The sequence below is a fragment of the Portunus trituberculatus genome, chromosome 38 (assembly GCF_017591435.1).
Source record: "Portunus trituberculatus isolate SZX2019 chromosome 38, ASM1759143v1, whole genome shotgun sequence".
Classification (NCBI taxonomy): domain Eukaryota; kingdom Metazoa; phylum Arthropoda; class Malacostraca; order Decapoda; family Portunidae; genus Portunus; species Portunus trituberculatus.
In genome coordinates, this window is record NC_059292.1 from 23,181,238 (window position 1) to 23,198,203 (window position 16,966).

Here is a 16,966-nt window from a genome sequence, read left to right on the forward strand (position 1 = left end):
CGCACAGTTTTTAAGTGTGTGTGGACTTAATCCGTCAGGGCCTGGTGCCTTCCTGGTGTTCACTCCTCTCAGGAGTCTTCCTACATCATCTTCAGTAATGACAACATTCTGAAGGGATGAGGTACCAAGATGGGGGAGGGCAGGTGGCTGCCTGTTGGGGTCACCAGTTGTCATTTTCCGGCTGAACTCTGCGGCAAGGAGATCAGCCTTTTCACGACTGGTGACAGCCAGGTCTCCGTTAGGTTTGGTAAGGGCTGGGATTCGCACTTGATGGGAGATGCCTTGTCTCTCCTTCACCATGTTCCACCATTGCTTAGCATCAACCTGGTTAGAGGAGAGTTTTTTCTTGATATCCGTCTCCCATCTGGCCTTGGCCCACTTTGCTGTCTTTACCATTACCTTGCACGCTCTTCTGTGCCGGGCTTTATTGACCTGCGTGGGATGTCGCTTGTAGTGTTGCCACACGCTCTATATTTATTGTCAGCAGCGACTCTACATTGGTAGCCAAACCATTGTTGGTCCTTAGGGTTTGTTGTGTACACCTTGTGTGGCACAAATTGTTGTTGTAGGGAGAGAAAGGCGATGGTATCGTGGTGTGGGTCTCCAATCAGTACGGTGTGCCAATCAGTCGCTGACAGAGACTGCTTCATAGCCTCCCAGTCAGCACGCTCCCATAACCAGATGACTCGCTGTTGTTCCTCCTCTCTAGCAGCGGAGAGATTGATGGAGGACAACACTGCATAGTGATCAGAGCTACCCACACGGTCCAGTGGGTGGCACATCACACAAGCCTCTGGCAGATCAGAGAGCACAGGATCCAGGGAGCCTCCACGCTGGTGTGTTGGGAAGTTGACATGGTTGTGGAGACCATGCACTACAGTGAGGTCTGTGAAGGCTCTCATCACCAAGTGTTGGTTGAGGTCCCCTACAATAACTACATGTTGGCAGTTATGGGCAGCCATGATGTCATCGAGGTGCTCAGAGAGGTAGTTTAGGGGAGCGTTTCCTTGCCACTGTGGTCTGTATGCTGCACACAGTAGCAGACCGCTCTCATCTGCGAGGTTGACGCGGAGAAAGACGATCTCCATAACAGTGGGGATGTCAACTGGCAAAACATCAACCTGCATCCCGTCGCGGTGACACACAGCTATACCACCTCCCTGCCTTCCTTGTCTGTCTCGCCTCACCCATGGCGAGTAACCGGGAATTTTGTCGCATATTGTGATGCAGCTTTCATCAAGGAAGGTCTCTACAGCCACTACTACATCCACCCGATGTCTGAGGATGAATGTGTGTGTTAGTTCTCCTACGTTTGTCCTGAATCCCCTCACATTAGTCTCTCTCTCTCTCTCTCTATTTCTTTCTCTCTCACTCTCTCTATTTCTTTCTCTCTCTCTCTCTCTCATCCTCTAAGAGTCACCACACGGAGCACGAGAACGGTGCTCAATGGTGGTGACGCCGTAGAGGTGCCGCGATCCCACGGGTGTCAGCATCAACGCACCTTCGCAGGACGCGTCTCCAGGACGCGGTGCCTCACGTCCAGGAGATGAACACTCAGTGTCAAACTGATGGCACATAAGTGGAGACAGACACTGCCAACTCCTCTGACACTCAGTGTAGTGCAGTGCGTGAATAGTGCTCCATTTACATGCTGACCATCTAGTTGTATATTATCTATTTTTAAGTCTTGTAAATATTGTAAAGAAATAGATTGTAGTACCCTTAGAATAGGTAGAATAGGTGCGCCTTTGGGTACATGTTCCTTTGTATCAAGTTTTGTTTAAAAAAAAAAAAAAAAAGAGATAGAGAGACAGCAGGTCAAGGTGGCAGCACACAGGTGGCGTGGAACGCAGGCCACTCCTCTGGTGCTAACGTAAAAAGTTATTAATGTAAAAACTATTAATATTCTTAATGTATCTTTTGTTAGGCTTTTTAAATAATTCCATACTCAACGTGGAATTTTAAGCCGAATATGTAAATATATTATGTACTATGTTTAAATAAAAAAAAGAGAGAGAGAGAGAGACAGACAGACAGAGACAGAGTCCCTGTGTACAGAGAGAAAGAGAGAGAGAGAGTGAGTATGGAGTAGAACTGGAGAAAGTAAAAAAGGAAAAGGATTTGGGAGTGACGATGGAAGAACATAATCAACCGGTAAGCGATATTGTTAGAATTTTCAGAGATACATAGTCTCATGCATAACCATGCACTATGAAATGATGTACCTAGCATATCACAGTAATAATTGTCTATAATAATTAGTATATTGATGCTTCAGAAGCAGATCAAGACTTCTATGAAAAAAAAAATAATTAGTGTTCATTTGCTCCTGATCTTGATTTGACTTGCATCCCCTAATTTTTCTCCTCTTCCTTCCAGCTTCCTGCAGCACCACCATCAAGCATTGTGTGGAGAGAGACTTCTTGACCATTTTCAACCTGTAAAATTGAAAATGTGAAATGTATGAATTATTTGTTTATAGTTTACTAATAAATGTAATCAATTGTATATATATTTTTCTCCATACTAATAAATGTAATCAATTATATATATTTTTCTCCATACCTTTAATTTGGTATGACTGATTAATATTCCTCATTGTTTGCTAACTCATGGGAAAATTATTATAACAATATACATCTAACTAATTTTAATTTTCCAAGACCCCATCTATCATTTCCCTGAATAGCCATCCTGTCTGTTATCAATGTACCTCCATATAATAGATACGGAACATCTATGTACTGTTTCCTATCTAAATTTCCCACTGTCTAAAAGTATTATATATAAATTATTGCATCACTGAAAGGGAATCAATGATAGTGCAAATGTAATATTCCTGAACTGAAATATCACCTATCTTACCAAGTGCAAATGTAATATTCCTGAACTGAAATATCACCTATCTTACCAAGTGCAAATGTAATATTCCTGAACTGAAATATCACCTATCTTACCAAGTGTCATCAGAAATTACCTTATCCAACCTCTCAGCAAACAGGAACTCATTGATGCAATAGAGTTAATAATTCCAACTGAAGTGTGTGGTCAAATCCTGGAGAAGATATTCAGGCTCTAATTCTTGATCAACACAAACATTTATTGATCACTTTTACCTAGCCAATGTGTGTACTCATATATTTGAGTGCTCTCTCTCTCTCTCTCTCTGATACTGATTTGTAATGCACCTATTTGTTTAGAGAATGTATCTATTGTACGGTTGTTTTAAAATACACTGAGGAAGCCTGTTTCAGTCCTTTACGTTGCTTGAAAAGTATGAGTGCTTGTATGCATTTGTGTTAGCATATGTTTGGTATGCTTGATTATGTGTTACAAGTATGTTCATTGTTTGTGTCTTACACATGTTATGTGGATCAATGTTTGTGATGTGTTTGTGGATTCGTATTAAAGTGTAAGTCTGTGTGTTTACGTGTGAAGAGGATCCATGTTTATTTGTTGTTTTAAATGTATATTGCTATGTGTTCAAGTGTAATTGGTTGTAATGAACTTACCCACCTTGGTGTTAATTTGCTCTAACCTATCAGTGTTCGTGTGTGTGTGTGTAGGGGTACCAAACTATAAATCAGTATTCGAGTGTTTGTTTGACAAATGTATTGTATGGAGAGGCAAATGGGCAAGCCTCAATGTGTGGTTCCTGTTCACCTAGCAGTAAATAGGATGTAACTCGAGGGGTTGTGGCCTCGCTTTCCCGGTGTGTGTTGTGAGTGATGTGGTCTCAGTCCTACCCGAAGATCGGTCTATGAGCTCTGAGCTCGCTCCGTAATGGGGAAGACTGGCTGGGTGACCAGCAAGCGACCGAGGTGAATTTTACACACACACACACACACACACACACACTTAAAAGAAGACAAAAAAAAAATGTTTGAATGACGTTAAACAAACACCGCTACTATCCATGAAGCCACAGATATCCTGGAATTAAGAAAAAAAAAAAAAAAAAAAAAGGAATATACACCGAAATAAGAGAACACACATATGAAATAAAAAAGAAAAATAAGACAACTATGCGAGTGCGTTTAGGTGAGACCGTGTGCATTTATGATAATTCCGTACCTGGAAGAGCTGGATGAGTGCCTCGCTGTGCTGCAGGTCACGGGGACGGGGCAGTGCTCGTCGTACGGCAGCAGTGTCATCAGGCGCACGGTCGTTATAGAGGCGTCACGAATGATAAACCAGTTCTTGTCAATGCGAGGACATGGGGAAAAATAAAATGGACAAATAAAACACATTGTGGAATAATTACAGAGGTTACAAAGCGATTAGATTTAGAAGATAGTTTTTTTTTTTTTGCTTATCTTTACTGTAATGAAAAAAAAACCATTAAATGAATAAAAGTAGTCATTAAAAAGAATGCACTGTTGTACGTAAATAATGATGATGATAATGATAATAATAATAATAATAATAATAATAATAACAACAACAATAACAATAAAAGAAGAAAGTACTCTGGAGGGTATATGGAGATCACAGTGATGAAATTTACAATGTAATGTAGATAAGAATTTTTTAATCGTTGATGTATTGAAAAGAGAAGAAAAATCATCACAGTGAATAAAAGAATAGTGATTAAAAATAATGCACTGTGCATTGATAATATTTTGTCATTCATTAAGCATAAAAACGTTAGGGTGTGGATGAAAATTTCTGAGTGATGCATGAAAAAATAAAAAGAACTAAAAATTCGTAATGCTCTTCTGTTTATTTGTTTTGTCATGTCCGTTGAGAGGGAAAGAAGACTGGTGTACTTGATACTCCTACATTCTCTCTCTCTCTCTATCTCTCTCTCTCTCTCTCTCTCTCTCTCTCTCTAACTTTTAACCTCATCTTTTCTCGTTCTTGGTTGTGAGCCGAGCGTGCTAAACACTACACTACGCAATGTCCATAGATATAATCTAACTTACTGTTATCCTAAGTATCGGTATGTAATGACGTTCTATCGTAACTACTGCATATTAACAAGAATCTAACGTCCTCAACATGAAACCCGCGGCCTTTGGAAATATGAGTGTTGAGAGAATAAAACGTTGAATGATTTTTTTTTTTTTTTTCTCGGATGCTGATAAGGATTCTCCGTTCTCAACAAGGAAACAGACAGAAAGGAACCAGACGGAATCGTGAAATATATTACAGAAAAGTTTTGGTGCAAAATTGGTAAAAATGAGACTATAGTCTGACCAGCCTTAGTTTACGGCCGTGGGGAGCGAGCGTCTCTGTAGTGTTGCCACGTTTTCACTACTGTTGTTCTGTTAAGCTGCGTTTTTTAATGCCCCTACGGCTAGACCTCGCCTTAAGGCAGGCTTAAGCAAAACCTGGGACAATGGAAAACGGGCCTGCTAGACCTTCGATCACGTGACCAGTCACCAGCTGACAGATGACAACAATAAAGATGGCAGACGAACAGGAAGTGCAAGATATGCTGCAGCTTTGTAACTTATCTTTTCCATAACATAACATAACATAACATAAATAATAGGATAGCAAAGGGCCACCAGGGCCCATCTAGGTTATCCTGTATCAGTCGCACAGCGACCTCGTCATCAGTACTTAAAGTTACACTTACAAGTACACAATACATTATATACTAATTCTAAATATTTGGCCCATTAACAGGGTAAGTCCTGCAGCGAAATCCTCTACAATTTGTGGTCCCCATACATGGGGATCATGTCTTGTTTAACTATAGTAAATTTCTTATAAAAACTATCATGCAGCGCTATACATAATTATAAATCTAATAAATTTAAGTGCTTATCTAATCTGTTTTTAAACATTGTCAAACTAGTGCTATTTACAACCGTCTCTGGCAATGCATTCCAGAAGTCTACCACCCTATGACTAAAGAAATATTTTCTTATATCTAACCTGCAGCCTTGCTTTCTAATCTTCCTGCCATGATTTGTAGTCCTACTTCCTCCTCTAAGGTAAAGAAAGATCTCACATCTATGTAGTTTGTATCTGAGAACATTTTAAATATCCCCTCTTATACATCTCCTCTCAAATGAAAACATGTTTAATGCCTTTAATCTATCTCTATACTCCAGGCGCTTCAAAGCTGGTATCATCCTAGTTGCTATCTTTCCTCCCTGCATCAACAGTCCAGTCCATCATGTTTCCAGACTTGCCAGAGATACCAGAAGATACTGAAACAGCATTCAGTTTGGTGCAGAACTATCAACAGCAGCTAATGGAACATTCATTCGTCATGTCTTATTTGTTTATTTACATGTGACGTCACAACTGGCTAGCGGAAAGTCGAGCCTGCTCTGCAGCTGGCTTGAGTTTGGCCGGCCCTGCCTTAAGGCGGGCTACGCTCTGGCTCAAGTTTGGGGACATGAAAGAACACAAAATGACGTCAGCCTTAAGCCAGGCTTAAGGCTGCCTTAAGCGTGGACTATAAAAAACGCGCCTTTAATCTCTCACTATAGTCTGACCAGCCTTAGTTTACGGCCGTGGGGAGCGAGCGTCTCTGTAGTGTTGCCACGTTTTCACTACTGTTGTTCTGTTAATCTCTCTCTCTCTCTCTCTCTCTCTCTCTCTCTCTCTCTCTCTCTCTCTCTCTCTCTCTCTCTCTCTCTCTGCTTGCCTTTGATTCTTTAGTAAGTCATTTATATATATATATATATATATATATATATATATATATATATATATATATATATATATATATATATATATATATATAAGTGAGTGGCACGAGGTCAGTCACGTCGGCACCACAATGTGTCAAGGCCACCAGCTGTGTGCGGAAGAATTACCGCTCGCAAGTGAATAATGTTTTTTTTTCACTTAGGTATTGGCATATACCTACTATTTTGTAAAAATAGAAACTACACATTAGCTTGGCGTACGAATTATGAATGCGATTATGCCTCACCCTTGAAATTACTGTAAAAGCCAGTAAATGTGAGCATTTTATCTTATAATTATAGCAACATCTGGTACTACAAGGTGGGGCTATTCGGCCTGGCCAGGCTGGGTTCATCGGTATTGCCGCCACTCACAAGACTTCTACTATTTCTTTTTTACTTTGGATAATAGATTATTTCTTTTTTACCATGTTCATTATCTTATAACTGTAACGCTGATATTATTACACACCCTAAACATACGCTAAGCACCATTATAAGTTACTACAGTTGATATCAGCAACACTGTTGAATATGTATGCCATGTTTGTACACAAGTCGAAATTTTATACATCTGAATTGATGGTATTTGCGATGCCTTGTACACCAATAACTTCCATTTCACATCGCATTTTTGGGAAACGTGGCATACAGTAGAGCTACCCTCGCCCCACCACAACCGTAAATTAAGCCCGGTCAGACTTTAGTTGAAGTGAATTGGATCAATGAGTGACAGAAGATAGAATACAAAGGAAAACAAAGGAAAGGCATGCACACCATTTTCTATTGGATTTAGACAGTAACTAAAAAAAAAGATTGTATCTGTAGGTACTGTAGTTTTAAGGACTCTAGGATTAGGTACCGTAGTTTTAAGGACTCTAGGATTATGGACTCTAGGATTAGGAACGTAGATTTAAGGACTCTAGGATTAGGGAACGTAGTTTTAAGGACTCTAGGATTAAGGACTCTAGGGTTAAGGAACGTAGTTTTAAGGACCCTAGGATTAAGGATTGTAGATTTAAGGAACACACAACACAACACAACACAACACAACATAAACACAACACAACACACACGAAAGGGGCCTTTTTGGGGAGAGAAAGCTCCAACCACCGCACACAACACACAACACAACACACATCAGAAACATCACAACACACAACACAACACAACACACACGGAAAGGGCCTTTTTGGGGAGAAAGAGCCTCAACCACAGCACACAACACACACAACACAATACAAACACAACACACATCACAAACGCAACAAACACAAGACACAACACAATACACAACACAACACAACACAACACAACACACACATGGAAGGGGCCTTTTTTTTAAAAGCTCCAACCACCACACACAACACAACACAAAACACAACACAACATACAACACAAAACACAACACAACACAACACGCAACTCAACACACAACACAACACAACATAACACAACACGCAACAACACAACAAAAACTCAAAACACAACACAACACACAACATACAACACAACATACATGGAAGGGGCCTTTTTGGGGAGAAAGAGCTCCAACCACACACAACACAGCCACAACACAACACAATCCAACACACAACACAACAAGCAACACAAATAGGTTAGGCTAGGCTAAGCTAGGATAGGATAGGATAGGTTAGGTTAGATTAGGCTAAGCTAGGATAGGATAGGATAGGTTAGGTTAGAACAGGATAGCTTGGGATAGGATTGGATAGCTTGTGATAGGATAGGATGCGATAGCATAGGGTAATTCTTAAGAAATACACCTCCACACATATCTTATTAATCTTTTCCCCTCTCCCCCAACAAGCTTGGGGCACGTGGGGAATCGGGGGTTTTAGGAGGGAAGCAAAATCGAAGGAAATTTTCCTATAGAAAATATTAGGGAAATTTTCCTATAGAAAATATTAGGGAAATTTTCCTAAAAATGCCAAAATATTCCCTATGTATTAAAAACTTCGATTTTCTTCATAAAGCCAATAGGTAACCTAACCTATAGGGGGGCTGTCCCCTACTGGACTCCCACCTTTAGGCACTGAACGAACAATTTCTAACCCAACCTAATATAGCTGGGGCTGCGCCTTCCTCGATCCCCCTTTTGGCACTAAACGAACAATTTGTGACATATATGGACTTTGAAAAATCTAGGGAAATTTTCCCAAATGTTCGAAAATATCCCTAAATATAGGGAAGTTTTACATAACCCTCCCCTTGGAACAATAACCTTACCCTAACAAACCTAACTTAACGTAACCTAACCTAACCGGGGGACTGCGCCCCGCGGACTCCCCTCACAACACTAACCTAACCCTAACATAAACCTAACCTAACCTAACCGGGGGGGCTGCGTCCCCCCGGACTCCCCCCCCTACAACACTAACCTAACCCTAACATAAACCCAACCTAACGTAACCTAACCTAACCCCCCTACAACACTAACCGGTTCTCTTATACCTTCACACAATATGCCCTCCTCACAATACCTTAACGAAAGGATGAAGGTCCTGGTTCCTCTTCTCGATTATACACTGACTTGCATCGCAGGAGCGATGATTTCCCAGTAATCCAATTCGCGACCTTTACAACTAATGTCCCTGGTGGCCAAGACTCAACTGCGCACACAGATGTCTCTGTGCACCTGTCTGCCCAGCTGTGCCCCGCCTACGAATACATATAGCAAATTCCCATTGGCGCAGCTCGTGCTGTTAAGAGGTGGTGGCACGTCATTGGACAAAAAAACTATAGACACAATAAGAATCCTATTCACCAGTTACCCACAAATCCCAGCTAAAAACAAATGCAAGTCAGTGCACTGCTCATTTCCGAGTGTGATGGAGCTCCGTGGCTCGCCTCGCCGAACACCGCACATTTGAAGTCTTGTGTACTACACACTAAGGCCGTCCCCCAAGTAAACCCACAAGAAACGTATTGTGCATTAAGTACTTTAACACTAAATGTGAGTATTTTACTGCTTCCGGAAATATAGAGGTGATTAATTACTGGCGGAAAACACTATGACGTCAAAAGCGTCATTAACCGTCATAGACTTTGGAGCATGCGCAAAAGCACCCTGCGTGTAAACCAACGCACGAACGCACGCAGTGTAACTTCACCACGGGCAGGGTAAGCAGGATGGATCTCGGGAATACTGGAGAAACTTTTAACACTGTATTGTAACCTTAATATCAACGAGCGATCAGTAAAACCTTTACAGACATGTAGCTATACTATTTACACTTCTTGAAAGCACATCTTATTGAAAATAATCTTGGAGGCGCTGATTTTCTGAAAAGTTTCCGGAGTTTTTTTTTTTTATGACAATGATCCACTTATGTTCTTCATATGCTACTGCAAGAACAAAAACACCGGTCTTCTCACCGCAACTAAACTTTGTCAGTGCACTGGAGGTCCGGCGCACACTGCTATACACATCTCACTGATAGTTATCACATCCTATACGTACATTTCACTGAAGCGTTTCATGAGCTACCACACCAGAGGATCGTGAAAAAGGTTCCACCGCCAGGGGTACACGGAACAATATTACGCTGGATAGGCTCATGCTGACACGATGGGCGACATTATAGTAAACGTCTCTCATTTATTTTGGGCTCAAGTAACACAACCATAAACACAACACAAACAACATAAACACAACACAACACAACACACACTCACACACACACCTAAAAATTATAGCTAAATTATTTTGTAATTGCCGTCAAGCCATTTCGTAGAGCTTTCCCTACCAAAACTTCCTTATCCAACACTCCTTCATAATCCCACCACACTTTCTAGCACTCGTTTGAAATAACTACCACCACTAAATTGTAATAACAGTAATTGCTTGTTCCGACGCAATGCAGTTTTGGAATAGATCGATTTTCTTCACCTACGAGTATTAGCTACAATAAAATGCGATCTATGTACTGTCCTGTAGTCTTATTTTCTTAAACCCTTAACTGAATTACTATAATTTCAATAGCTTCCACGACTACATACCCGAGGATCCAGTCTGTCTCTCCTCCACGTCCTCTCTTCGTGACCACAGTAGAGCAAATGAGGGATCCAACAGCTTCACCTCATGTCTCCACCTTCCTCTTCTGCTGATTGGTGGAGATAGAGGGGGAGAACATCGGGGCTCCTACTTCCCCTCCCCACCCTCTCTCCTCTATCCTATTTGCTTGCTCGATTTTTTTTTTTTTTTCCCTTTTTTACGTTCTTTCATTGTTTGTTTTTACTTTTTTCAATTAAGTTCAGGTACGAGTAATGTTTTGCTTGTGAACTTTTGAGGTACTGCATGCAAGTTGTTCCTGTGTAGTGTGTGTGGGTATTGGTGAGCTGCCGTATGCATGGTTACTCATTGGTGACTTGGTGCTTCATTTTCGTCATTGGTGCTTCATACTGGTCATTGGTGGTTCATTTCTGCTCTCGTTTTTGTTATCACCTCTACATCTATATTTTGTTAATTTTGATACTGCTGCAATTTTGGTGGTGTAGGCTATACTACTACTACTATTACTACTACTACTCGTCCTACTACTACTACTACTACTACTACTACTGCTACTACTACTACTACTATTACTACTACTACTTTTACTGCTATTACTACTACTGCTGTTGTTGCTGCTGGTGATTAACTCTGCCTTACTAAACCTTTGAAAAATATAATTAGTTTCATTATTAATTAGATATAAAATCTCTCTCTCTCTCTCTCTCTCTCTGATTAAATATACGTATAACCCAGTAACTAATGGGATTTTTCTACCACATCTATCTCTCGCAAGGACTCTCTTCACGGGATATATAGATGATCAGTCAGCTTAACTTTGATGTTTTTGCCATTGATGATGCAAAAACCTTGTGAAACTACAACTTGAATCATGAAATCACCTTCGGATATCCTTTACAATTTCCACTAAAGCCTGTGAAGTGTTTCTAGAATGTTTGGAAGCTAAAATTACCAACACTCAAAATTGAGGGAATAAAATCATATACAATACTCTTGGAATATTGTTTATTTAGTTATACAAAATATATACAAGACCTTTATTACATATGCCCAAAAAAAAGTATAGCAATCCTGGAAAATAAGATTTTTTTTTTTCTGTGATGGAAAATACATAAACATTGAAGTGATAGTAGCGGGTGAAAGTGTGTAAGTCTTCATAGGCGTCAGTGAGATAATGGCTGTGATGAGATGGAGGTGACAATTAAGGACTTCCAATAGAAGGGAGCTTCGGTGAAACAACCACAGGTAAATTTCAATCAGCCCACGTATGATTTTGGCTGATTGTCTCTTTCATCATTAGCATAATTACAGACTAAGGGCAAGTTATTTAAGTCGCTTTTTATTCCTTTATTAATTTATTACCACAATGTTAAGTTCTTGCTTCAGTTTCCATTCATACACACTGAAGACCAATGAGAAAATGTTACTTTTCTATTCCAGTTTTCTTAGACGAATACTGAATAGGTACCAAAGTGATTTGCACTTCTAATCTCAAGTTTTTTTTTCTACAAAGATTAGAAAATATAGCTTGGGAGCTGAGTGGAAAAAAGAAACAGTAGTGAAATGTAGTACATATTCATTTCTAATCTCCTTCATTAACAACCAACTCCAAATTTCTGTAAGACAAAAAAAGACAGCATGATAACTTAATGAATATGATGCCTGGGATTGTCTATTGAGTTGAAGGCATTAAAGCATATACAAACAGTGTTAGCTGATATTAAATGCTTAACAGAAAATGATGAAGTGCCAACCAAGGGGAAAATTAGACAGAATCTTGGATGAGAAAGAATTTAAAACAGTGAGGGCAAAAAAAAAGATGACTTAAGAATTCTCCAAAGTCGAGGCTTTGTATTAGCATCAGGAGAGACTCAAGGCACAGGAAAAAGGATAATCAAAACTGAGAACTAACTGTTCATGGTTAAGCAAGTATAGTAGGGCCTCTCAGTCATTTATATTAGGAAACATAAGTCTCGTATTCTCACACCCCTGGTAAGCACTGAATAGACTGCAATGATACTTGGTACACTAAGCTTGATGTTTGCCTGGCTCAAGAGGGAAGTATTGTGTTCTCTCCCCATAGCAAGGACTGAATAGACAACTGACAGACTTAACAATAGGTGTGTGTGTGTGTGTGTGTGTGTGTGTGTGTGTGTGTGTGTGTGTGTGACAGTGGGAGGTTTGTATGTGATGGAAAAAATTATTCTTCAAGAAATGTGTCAGTCTACTTCCACAAAATAAAAGCATAGTAATGCATGAAAAACTAAGCATTGACACTTATATCATATTTAGTAGCCCTATGAGCTGGTTAGGCTGCAGTTATGTTTTAAAAATGGAAATAACTTTTTCTTTTTGTAATGTAAAAAATTATTCAGCTTTCACATTATTACAGCATTGAAAAAATCTGATTCGTAGCAAGATAATGGAAAAGGATAAAAATCAATAAAACCTGGTCTAATTATAATATCTACATCAAATTGAATAAATCTACTGTTACATGATTAATAAACTAAAATAATGCTCTAGTATAAATTTGCAACAGTAATCTCATCCAAATCAGTCAGATAAAAGTGTCAGCTTATCACAATACAGTCCATCTTCACCACAAGTCTATGCAAGTCAGAGCTCACTACATGCATAGTTCTAAGTTTCCTCAGCCCAAGACACATCTACCTGCCTAAGGTGAGGGGATCAGGCAGTGTGTGTTGGCCAGCCTGGCAGTGCACTTGTGTTACCACCAGTCTTAGTGGCTCTGGTGGTGCCTTTAATATCTATTTGAAGACTACAAGGCTCATTTGATAGTATATTCAAGTGTATTTTCAGCAGAGTGATTGCTTAAAATGAGGTGAGAGTATGCTTCTATGTTTTGCTTTTATTTACGCTCTGAGCTATAGAGGGAAGGGATGTTAAATTTATGTAGTCATGCACTTGTTGGAAACTGTAAGTTAATCTATTATATTAATCACCTATGTTTGTTGTCTCTTCACCTAAATACTCCTTTTATTGGGCATAAATTAGATGGGAGGATGCATAATCTGTCTGATATGCAAAACTGAAATAAAAAAAAAAAAAAAAATGCTAGACTAAGAATGAACAGAAAGGAAATTAGAGAGCTGAAGGTTTTGTTTTGTTAGATTTTCACAGTAATTGTGAGAAGGCATATTTTTCATCTTTCAGTCACACTGCAAAAAATTATAGAATGGCAAATTTCAGAAATTATCTTTATGGCCTAGTTATTCAGTACATCAAAAGTTTGTACCCATGCATGAGACTTAATGAATTATCAATGAACACATCAACAACATAATCAACATGCCATGCCACTGACTGGCTTCACAAAACAGCAGTGAGATCTGTCCTGCTGCTTCATCTCATTCCAAGTGTGGCAATCAGCTGAGCCACACAGCGCCTCTCCACAACACACATAAACACATGCACATGCATAGTCCCAGCCAGCAGCATGAGCTCCTGCCTGGTGTGGGCAGCTCATTCTGATAAAACAACATACTGGTTCACAGAACACTGTAGGTGCCCAGGTATGTGCTGGGTATTAGTGCAACACTAAAAATGCAGTACTGATATTTTCCTTAATCATGACATAATTCCTCTGGGGAAGTGAGGCAATGAAGTACAGCACCCAAAAAGACACAAGAGCATCAGGGCAGCAGTGACAAGTAGGCACCCTCAGCCTGGGATGCCGGTGGCTGCTACGCCAAACACCCTACAAGTGTTCAGCAGTGACAGATATACAAGGGTTCCTGATCCTGCTTGTCACTCCCACATCACAGGAAGAACGCTGGCAACATAATCTAATCTATAATGACTATTTTTGGTCACTTTCATGGTACATACTTATAGATATAAGCTTAATACTAATTATGTACATCTCTTACATGCATGATAATGTTTTCAGTATTCAGATGTAATTAAAAATACAACTTGTCACATTAATTTTAAAATGATCAGATGCTGGACAGTCTGTTGGTTCCCTCCACATGAAGAGTGAGTTGGGAGGCTACAGGGCACTCAGCCGATGGAGGAGCAGAACAGTGACTTATTATTCATCAACTGTGAACACTCATCCAGTGTGGAAAGACAGACTCAGAGAATGAAAGTGTGAGCAAAGCGATGTAATTTATGGCTTTTAAGGACCTGATGAGCCATATGTGAGTGAGTGAGGAGAAGGAGGAGGAGGAGGAGAACAGGAAAATTATCAACAAATGAAAGGATTCCTGTGTGGTGACTCTGAGCATGACACACTGAGGGTATGGTGTGCTGCAGAGAACAGACACTTGATGAGTCCACTTCCAGCCACTGAGAACCATGAATTGAATTCCTCTGCCATCAATCTCTACAAAAAGTCTCCATCAGACCTAACCTACCAGTTCACTTAATTCCTCTCAGATGAAGGGAACCAGAAGACTGCATCACATTCCCCACCCTGGTATGCCCTTACCTGGCCAACATTTTAACTAGAGTACCAGAGAACAGGGCATCCAGTACCACAAAGCTGTCCTTAATCTCTCTTTGGCTGCAGCATGAGACTGTATGACTGACTGACTGACTGACTGACTGATTCATTGACTGAGTGATTGAATGCCACAACAATAGTATGTGCAGATAGCACAATGGACACTCATAATTCATTGCCTTAGAAATTTTGTTCCCTAATCTTTCTCTGGCTGCAGCATGATAAGACTTACTGATTACTATTTGATTTAGTGGCATAAGAGTAAGGTTGCATGTGCAGACAGTGGACATCAAAGACAGCTTCTCAGTGTCTCACAAATCCTAACCAGTAGGATCAGGTGAGACATCTCAGACAGGTACTACATATTACTAGCTTCAACTCAGTGATGTCTTACTCATCATCTACTTGTTCTCAGTGTGAGGAGAATGACAACAACTGCCCCTCAAAAAGTCACCATGAAGGATACTAGAGAAAAGTAAGGGGGTTCCAGGAAGAAAACAAATAAATGTACTTTCTCCAGCCCTAGTGTGTGGTGAAGGCTACACTGTACACTAACTATATACATACAGGCTCAGCAGTCCCATGGGATCAGTTTATACAGATACATTTAAAGGAGAAAATTTCCTCCTTTCAGCCAGCTGCTTAGTACCTCATGAGATGGTCAATTATCTGAGGGTTGGCTACAAAATTTACAGTAAGCATGTTTGGATATGCATTCTCCAGGGAATGGTGTTTTGATGTGTACTAATCTGTCAAATATCTGGAGCCTACAAATGACATTTCAGTATGAAGTGACTACAGTTACAAATTTAATTACATCTGTTCAACAACTTTTCAAAAATAAGGCTATGAGGTATCAAGCCTTCATCCTTCATTTATAAATATTTAGCATGACATATGAAAATACATACATGTATATATAGATTTCTGTATATATTTATATATTTATATACCCATCATCTGCTCACAAACACTAGTAACACTTACATACCTTACATGGGGTGAAAACAGTACACTAGAATCAGAGTTCAGATTCAACAGGCAAAATTTGAGGTCAAAGATGCGCTAGGACGGAAATCTCCGCGTCGGCGGCAGGGGGCGGCTGGGGCGGGGTGCTCACATAGTTGGAGTTTGAGCCGGAGACGGTCACCACCACAGCATCTGAGCCAATCACCTGCGAGGAGTCAGTGGTCTGCACGATGGTGACGGTGTTGTCGTCCTTCCGTCCGTCCTTCTTAGCCGGTGGTGGAGCAGAGTCCTCCATGACGGCCACCTTGTCCTGCTCCATTGGTGCTGCGCGCATCGAGCCATCCTGGGAGGGAGGAGCGCCCCCAGAGTAGATAGAGTCATGGGAGAGGAAGGACAAGCAGGAGGGGTCCCGGGAGTGTGCAGGGTTGATGGAGCCGCCAGGGTGGGAGGATGGCACTGCTGCGTCAGGATTGTGGGAGACAGAACCTTCCCGGGACCTATAGCTTGGTGGCTGGCTATAGTTGCTCTCCCGGCCAAGGGTGTTCACTGTCAGGCTGTGGAGGAGGACCAATGTGACTCAAAGGTGCAATCTCAGGTTTTGGTCTACCAACTTTACTTCTATAGACAGGGATTTAGTGAAAGCTACTCAGGTTCTAATGGGGTTTTCAAGGGTTTTAGGGTAGTTTAATGAAGGATTTTGCACTGAGATCTTTGAAAATACGTTGTTTGAATAATGAATCAAAGCATTTATTAATAAAGCCTGCTCTTCTGGGCATTTCAGTGGAACTCTGGTGTAAGATGAATACAGGTTCTATAGTATAGATATGTTAACTTAATCTACCA

At 40.4% G+C, this 16,966-nt stretch overlaps 1 protein-coding gene and 1 long non-coding RNA gene across 3 annotated transcripts in view; both read right to left on the minus strand.

Annotated features, from left to right (window-relative positions):
- Positions 1 to 2,155: 2,155 nt before the first annotated feature.
- LOC123514859 lies at positions 2,156 to 10,825 on the minus strand. The gene is made up of 3 exons (XR_006677714.1): positions 10,671 to 10,825; positions 4,075 to 4,199; positions 2,156 to 2,438 (listed from the first exon to the last, which is right to left on the minus strand). It is a non-coding gene; the product is annotated as an uncharacterized LOC123514859 (long non-coding RNA).
- An 848-nt stretch (positions 10,826 to 11,673) lies between these two features.
- Positions 11,674 to 16,966, minus strand: part of LOC123515239 (proline-rich protein 12-like) — a 613,955-nt gene continuing 608,662 nt past the window's right edge. For both annotated transcript variants that reach the window (XM_045273824.1, XM_045273825.1), the window contains exon 6: positions 11,674 to 16,677. In XM_045273824.1, the coding sequence (XP_045129759.1) occupies positions 16,209 to 16,677 (469 nt within the window). In that variant the 3' untranslated portion in view covers positions 11,674 to 16,208. The remainder of the gene's footprint in view (positions 16,678 to 16,966) is intronic.